Source organism: Thunnus albacares, chromosome 19 (assembly GCF_914725855.1).
Source record: "Thunnus albacares chromosome 19, fThuAlb1.1, whole genome shotgun sequence".
NCBI lineage: Eukaryota > Metazoa > Chordata > Actinopteri > Scombriformes > Scombridae > Thunnus > Thunnus albacares.
The window spans coordinates 10,660,640-10,668,966 of NC_058124.1; the positions used below are offsets into that span (position 1 = coordinate 10,660,640).

The window sequence follows — 8,327 nt, forward strand, 5'->3', positions numbered from 1 at the left end:
CAGGGGAAGGAGAGAAGAGGACAGAGACGGGGGACAGGATAGGTTTACTGTTGGGCTGGCCCATGTCAGTCCAGCAGTTGGTGGAGGGAGAGGGAGTGGGGGGGGGGGGGGACAGCTGCTGTCTCCTTTAATGAGCCTTCACTTCTTTCATCAGCTTTCAATTTACGGGGCTGTCCAACACTTCTATACTGCCCCTCATTCCCACCCACACCCAAATCCCTGTAACACACACACACACAGAGTTTGAGGCTGTCTCGTTTCTTGCAGGTAATTCCCAAGAGTAGTCTGTAATAGTTAAATTAATTTGCTGTCTTCCTTATATTAGGCCATCTCACCTTGGAAAAGCTGTGACATGGGGCTGAAATGTGACCTCTTCTTGTCAATATCCCAACACTGAAGTTGCTTAGAATTTAACACACTTGGTAGCTTGTAGATCTGATACATTTAGATTGTAGAGCGTATAGTGAAGGGCACTACAACTGGCAGAGATTGGAGTCAGTTACTGCTGTTTGTCACATACGCCCAGGTACCAGTTCATTTGATAAACCTAAAACTAATACATTGTGATACAACAGGCCCGCAGTAAAGGTTAGTCTATAGTGTTCGGTTATTGAAAGTTTTGGTGTTGATTCAAATTTGTGACCTTAGATTTCAATTACATCTTAACTCTCTAAAACAGTTTAAACAAAAAGTGAATATTGATTAAGGGAGGATTTGTTGCAAGGATTTTGTGAGATCACATTAGTTTTGGCTTGTTGTACCTAATAAACTGGCAACTAAATAGTGTATAGTGTGTATATACTAGGGTTTAATAATCCCATGTTTCCCTCTCCCAAGAGACACATGGCAGATGTCCCACAACCATAACGCCCACATAAGACTGTAATTCATAGGATTTTATAGTGAGCAGTTGGAATTTAACCAGCATCATTGGATGTTTTACATTGTTCAGATTCCCAAGGAAGTAACTTGAGACTCATATTTCTCTCCTGACATAACACACACCAGTCTCACAATTTCCACTTCACACTTCTCAAGCCCAGTGCAGCTTCAAATATGAAATTGATAGCGACTAAAAACTCCTCAAATTGCACAATTTTAAGCTATACACAAGTTCTATGTGAACACCACTTCGTAAGAGAGCAAATTTTACAATGATTAGTACATGACCCTGAGAGCAATTTTATCAGCATTGTGAGCCTGCATCCCAGTAGTGTTATATACTCAGCTCGAGCTCCTATGATGTCTACACTCCCTCTACTGGGCTGTTACAACAGTGCATGACTGTTGCACTAAGAACATCAGGAGATGCATGTCAGGTGAGGAAAATAAGCCCTGGCACTTCAAATTTGGCCAAATTTAATATTAGATGAAACATTCAATGAACAAGTTGTAAGCTGTTTTTTAAAGACAGTTTATTCATCCATTAACAAATCATAAAAGTATTTTAAAAGTCCTGTCCACAATTCAAAACATCCCTTGCTAACCTCAGTACAGCTTCAGTGCAGATAAAAATATATACATTCACACACAGGAAATTTAATAATTTACTGTTATAAACGTAGATTTACTATACATTTTTTTAAAACAATATTTTTTTCAAGTACACTAAATTAAATGACCAAGGTATTGCTTTATGAGAAAACTAAAGCATATTAAAAAGACAAAACAAAACAAAAACACAAACAAACAGGGAATAATGAAGCCAACAAGTAAAAAAGCTTTTTGCTCTTTGGAAGTTAACTAAGAAAGACATGACCTCTGTGAAATATCATAAATAGGTTGACACATAGATGACCTTTGTCCAAACAGAAACATAAAGTGGCTAAGTACATCCCTTGTGCCTCAGGGCTCAATGAGTTGTTCTTTGGTGGGGGACTCCGAAAGACAGCTGAACAACTCTGGGTCTTTGTCAGGGGACTCAAGGAAGGGGAGGGGGCTTTCTCGCATGGCAGTGTCCACACTTAGCCCGAAGCCTGACGATGAAGAGCTGCTGTGAGAAGAAAAGGGTCAATTCAGCATTAAACCGACGCTAAAACTATTTCAAATGTAAAACCATTACATCTAGGCTCATACCTCTCACAGTCAGAGTCACAGGATGCCTTGTCCTCTAATCTACTGACGTAACCGCTGCTTGAACGCTGTATGGCTTCAGCCACAGTGTACCTGGTCTTACCGAGAGCACACCTTTCAATCTTTGTGAGGCTGAGGTCTGACTGGAGGAACAGATGGAGTCGACTGTCTGATAATAACAATGGCGTGTGAAGAACACTAGAGAAGAAAGGACAATTAATGAGATAATGCCCAACAGTGGAGACAAGTGAAGATATGAGAAGATAAAACAGTGCAGGGACAAACATGTTCGAGGTCAGTTTCAAGTATAACAAAGCTCTTGCTTCAACAGATAACAGCCGCTGGGGGTGTGACAAGGGGGAAAATGTAAAACAGTACCACCAGCTGGCAATGCTATAATTTGATGGCTGCTATTGTTTTAGCTACAGAGCCAACTCACATTTCTAAAAACTCCTGCAGGCCCCTCATCCTCTGGGTGACCTGCCCTGTGTTCCTCAGACTGAAGAATGGGTTCCAGGGTGGCAACTTGGGTAATTCTCTGGACAGGGGATAGTTAAAAAAAAAAAAAAAAAAAGGCCAAAAATCTGATTAATTCATGAAGGCTACCATGTATAAATAGATAAATATCTGGGGTGAGAGCTTACATGGTAAGAGCGTTCTGTTCCAGGCAGTGACGCAGCCAAACAAACTCACTGTAACGCCGCCTCACACGGGAAGTCTTCTTTCGGAAACACATGCTACTGGTCTAAAAAGGACAGACATCGGTTCAACAGAATTATCCAACTAACCTTAAAAAAAAAAAAAAAGATAACCGAGCTCTTATTGAAGTGGCACTCACATGTAAACAGATCTCATAGTCGACGTGCGTGTGCCAGAGGTCATCTTTATGGAGCCTTGGATCCCGAAGACAAACACTGATAAATTCCTGTAAATTTAAAAGAAACAAAACCGAGGCACCGTCTTTGCTTCAGAGGAGAATGTGCATGCATTGTCTTTTTGCAAAACTATTTTCTACTTGCAACTGCATAAGTCAAACGGGAGGAGCATACTTGGCTACTTACAGTTTTTGAGAGACTGTCCAGCATACTGTCCATAGTGGGAACAAAAACCTGCAAGAGAGAGAGAAACAAATAAGAGTCTGTCACATGGAAAGACTGATCTTTTCCAATTTGTGCATGTCTTAGCATGAAACTACAATAACCTGTGTCATGATAACTAGAGGTTAAATGAGCATTTTAAAAAGTAACAGATCATTTAGCTTCAAATATTATGTCACTCATCTGCATAAAGAAACATTTTGGCACTTTGGGTTTCAATGCAAGGTTTGTTTTGTAAAGCAGAGGCCAATTAATTCTTAAAGACTCAAAAGTGCAAACAGAGCTAATGCATAAAGAGGAATGAGGGTAAAAGAGGGGGATTTAGCTTGTGAGGGGGAAATCTCAGATTAATATGGACTCATTCACCAAAACAGGATGAAAACTATAAGAAATCCTCTTCTGGCACACAATAGGCAGAAATGCAGGTCAACCATCTCTTTGCACATTCACAGAACACATTTAGCGAAGTTACACAATATTTCATCAAAGAAAAATTGTTGTAGCACTAATTTCCTCTTTGTTTGTGACTGCACTGACAAAATCGATGTTGAAACATGTCATGCAGATACTTCAACAGTGTTCCCTCACATGATGCGCAAAGCAACATACTGGACCATCTGCCTCTTGACACCTTAATGAGACACGTGCCATTCACAAGCCTTGAGTCCAAGCGGAGCTAATCATTAAGTACAAACAATGTTTGGAAACATGTGATCTAAAGCTATCTCAGAGAGGACTCTAAACCAAACACCAGTGTCCAGTGAAATCATATGCCTTTATAGGCTAATCAATATATATACACACACCCTGTAATTAGATACTCTGCAGACTGAATGTTCCTGTTCATGACGATGAATTGTTACTATATGGTAGGAGTACTGTATAATAATACAGTACTCCTACCGCCTAAAGATTTTTTTAAAGAAAAAAAAAGAAAATCATTGCTGTTCAAAGAAATCAATAAATTCCACATGATCTCCTCAAGCCAAATGGGGTCAAAAGGATTCTGCAAGTGAACTCTCAAATGCAGCATTTGAGCAAAGTTCCCTTTTTTCCCCTCCAGGCACCAATGACAAGTTATGGGTTACATAATATAATCACTGTACCTTGCTTTGGGCACAGTTAGTGCACTGAAACACTGATTTATGGCCAAAAAATTATGTCATTCTCTATCCGCCCTGATCCAGGACCTTATGACGGGGCTAAAACAAAAACATCTGAACAGCCAACCTGAATTTAAAAAAGGTTATCACAATTTTTGAGACACTTTTAACTGCAACAATATTACAACTGAAAATACCCATTGCATAATAACCATTCAATGAAAACATAAAAAGTAGAATTACAAATAAAGTAAAAACTAATTTTAAAAATGAATAAGATTTACGACTATTTGTCTATTGTCCTAATCATTGTGAGAATAAGAGCACTGCTGTATTGTGGCAATAAAAGTAATGAAGCTCTGAAGTTTCTGCTGCATTTTAGAGAGAGAGAGGAAAAATCAGCTTCTGCACAGGCAATAAACCTTTGCAACCGAACAGAAATATTACGATCCATTTCTAATCTTAATTGCAGTTTGAGCCTACCTTTCCCCTTCTTCACTTCCCGAGCAGTGATCCGGTGTTTGAACGACCAGGAGCAGCTCAGTGGTCTGGCTTGAGGCTCAGCTTTGCCTGGACTGAACGAGTATTAATACTAACTGCTGACTACTGAGTGTGACCTCTGCCTCCAAGTTTGTTAACGCCTTTTCTACCTGGGTGGATCACGACGTTAAAAAATATAAACGCAAAATAAAAAGTCGTAAAAAACACAACCCCAAAATAAACAATTTCAACTTTTTTTTCTTTTCTTTTCTTTTTTTTTTTAAATTGAGCCACACAAAGAAACAACGATCCCTCCCGAGAGATGTGCGTTAGGCGTGTCTTTAATGCACACCTGCGCCCAATTCACTGGGGAGGATTAGTTTAAGTGGTATCACCTGGTCAGAGGAGGCGAACTATCGCCTGAAATAACGATCAATACTCTGATATTCATGGATATTATGGTTTGTACAGATTTCTTAATTTTTATTGGCTATTGCCAAGATGTCACACTGAATAGCCTAACATATTAACAAAAATGTTTTAAATTATCCTTGGATTCAGTCCATTTCTTCCTGTTATATTATTAGTATTATTGTTCTATAATTGTTCAGAGAAAGTAAAATCCATCTTTTGACTTGTGAAATGAAGGAAAATCTGTACTGTTCAATCTTATAAAATGTCAATCCAATTTAAAATGTGTGTATATGTAATGAAAAATGACAAATTGTTTCCTTTACTAACTATGTTCAATATCCAACCTAAACCACCCCAACATACTGGACATATCCTATGTAGACATGTGACTTATTTGATATTAACATAATATTTAGTTACCTTGCGAGGCAGCTGGATTCGCGAGATCACACGAGAATCCATCTTGCCAGGCCTCAAGTTATTCGCTCGTGTCTGAACGGCGTCCTATGAGGATTCTCGCGTGATCTCGTGAATCCAGTTGCCTCACAAGGTAAGACGGTGATAGACAGATAGTTCATCCAATCACCTGCCAAGTATCTTTTTTTTTTTTTTTTTGAGAGTGCATGTCCTCCAAACAGTTTTCAAGGACGACTTCTCAGATGGTTCTTTGAGACAAACCACCCGGCGCGTCAGGTTAATATTTATCACCATTTAACAGTTCTCAGTTGAGTGATGCCTTCAACAATGCTACTCGCATCCAGAACCACCAGAAGGGAAGAGAAGACATTTCATACAAGTAGAAGTTATGTTGATTTGATAACAATTCATTGTTGGTCATGAAAAATGAGTAAATATGTAAAAAGTAGGAAGAGTGCAGCTCAGGTCATCCACAACAGCAACTGATAGGAAATCTAACAAAGACAAGCTTGTATTTACAGCTACTAGTGTGTGTCTTACATTCTGCAGGATGCAATGTGTTGCTGAGGTAGTTTGTTCACACTGGACATACAAAATAAGCATTTCTCATAAAGATGAAAAGAGATAAGTGCAGCATGCCACAGAAGTAACAGTCCTAAAGCTTGTTCGGGTATTGGTTCAAATGCATTAAGGTGACTTTAAACCACAGTATACTCACATTTTTACTCTCAATTCATTGTTTTCTCAAGTTGCCAAAACATCAGCTCAGCAAGAATAAAATCACAGTGTTCTTACCAAAGTTCTCAGAAGGGTATTCCAAAATCCTGTCCAACCCAGGAGTAGAGCTAAACACACGTTGTGAAATAAATACTCTTCTACCACAGGTAAAGGTATTAAGGAAGGCTAAGGTCAGCTAATTTGCATATAAAGGCCTTTTTATCTTGAAGTCAGCAGAAAGAGTCTTTCACTGGCTGCTGTTCACTTTTACACTGTTAGGATTAGCTATTGGAAAACAACTGATTAGCTATTGGAGCGCGCGCACACACACACACACACACACACGCAAGAACTAAGAAAAAAACAAAGTTGTTTTACATTTGTTTTGCATAAGAATAAACAATTTAGAGGTGCTTGATCATGGGTTGGCCCTTCTCTCCATTGTAAAGATATTATATCAAGATATCATAAACTTGAGTGAACTCTAAGGAAATTTGCATACAAGTGATGACGTTGCTGCACTGATTAGAGGTTTGACTTAATCAAGATGTCGTGCTGTGACAAAGATGCTAAGAATAAATAAGTTTTTTTAATACATTATTTTTCCCCCACTTTCTCTGACATAAAAATACCTATTTGAAGCTTTTTCACACACTGCTCCTCCGTCTTACAAACCAGAGTTTCAGTCCCTGCTCCACATGTAAGTAAGAGTCCTTCCTGTGCGGTGCATCAGTCATTAATCTCCATATTGATATGAACCCGAACAATTAACATCTCCATAATGTCGTCTTTGTTACAGCCACTAGAAAGACACCTTTTTACTATAATTGTAGGCCAGTTTCACTTCCACATTCTTCATTGTTCACTGCCATTATTCATTTGTAATACATCCTCACTGCAGAAATAATAGATTTGAATAGCTTTTTCTTGATAGACATTTTTGGTACTTATATTATATTGAGATAACAAAAAAGGATCTGATAAAGACTCCTGTTTGGTATTATTTTAGAAAAATTTGAGTCAGTTTGGAAGAGACCCTTATTGTCACTTTGGCAGCCTGGGGATGTGCTATGAGGGATTTTCCGTGGAAACTGTGTGAGTTGCCATAGAAACATCATCTACTGTAGTGCACAAAGGATCAAAGTCCAACTCCCATGCCCTAATGCCAGTCATGAGACTGTTCTCCACAATAACCATGCCATCTGGCGACATGGCTCTCCAAATAAAGTAACACTGATGAACATCACTAGTGATCTCAGCTCTTGTATGTGGTGAAATACTGAGATTTAATGATATATGTCATGACAGATTGGGTGGAAATGCTTTACTCATGTAAAAGTAGCAATTCCCTAATTGAGAGATATTCTGTCACAAGTAAAATGTCCTGCGTTTAAAAGTAAATAAGCACCTAGTTTGATTATTACAGTGGCGATGCATCATGGCTAACAAGCTCCTCGTTTTACCAAGTTCTCTTGATGTACAAAAAAATGGTGATTAAATCCAATGAACAAATGTGAAACAAAGTACAGGAAGTTGCTGACGCTGGGAGTTCTCATGTTTACTGTAACTCAATGAACGTTAGAAAGCTTTTCAAATAATCAAACTCAAGTAATATTTTCTAAGATCTCAAAGACTCTGGCCTTTAACGAAAGTAAAGGAAAGAAAATACACACAAACGTTAGATATTAAACACTGTGGAAACATGATCATCAGCTCATTATGGGTCAGTGGAAAAATGCTGTCCAGAATGCGGTTAACCATCTACACCATCAGTTTCCTCTCCTCCCAGTATTCTACCAGGAACTGTCCAAAAACATCACAGAAGGCTTCAGTTTTTGCTGGCCTATAGGCAGACTTTCACATTTTGGATCTCAAGAGGAACAAGTGCATGAAGCATCAAAAATCTGTCTTAACACTTGTGATTTAGTTTCACACATTTGCAACCATTTATCTAGATCAAAACAAAACGATCTTATACAGTTTAGTAATTCTTTTTTTTTACTTAGCCATGAAGACAGCAGTGAAA

General features: G+C 38.6%; 1 protein-coding gene across 3 annotated transcripts; it reads right to left on the bottom strand.

Annotated features, from left to right (window-relative positions):
* Positions 1-1,398: 1,398 nt before the first annotated feature.
* snx10a (sorting nexin 10a) lies at positions 1,399-5,662 on the bottom strand. Of its 3 annotated transcripts, none has more exons than XM_044336695.1 (7): positions 5,588-5,662; positions 3,135-3,182; positions 2,912-2,998; positions 2,718-2,818; positions 2,513-2,611; positions 2,077-2,271; positions 1,399-1,990 (listed from the first exon to the last, which is right to left on the bottom strand). In XM_044336695.1, exons 1-7 carry the CDS (start codon positions 5,627-5,629, stop codon positions 1,846-1,848), a joined length of 717 nt encoding a protein of 238 aa, XP_044192630.1. In that variant the 5' UTR covers positions 5,630-5,662; the 3' UTR covers positions 1,399-1,845. The 3 variants fall into 3 exon arrangements, with proteins under 3 accessions (XP_044192630.1, XP_044192629.1, XP_044192631.1); XM_044336694.1 differs by having other exon boundaries at positions 1,399-1,993; positions 5,588-5,652; XM_044336696.1 differs by lacking the exon at positions 5,588-5,662 and adding an exon at positions 4,757-5,099 and having other exon boundaries at positions 1,399-1,993.
* Between the last annotated feature and the right edge of the window lie 2,665 nt (positions 5,663-8,327).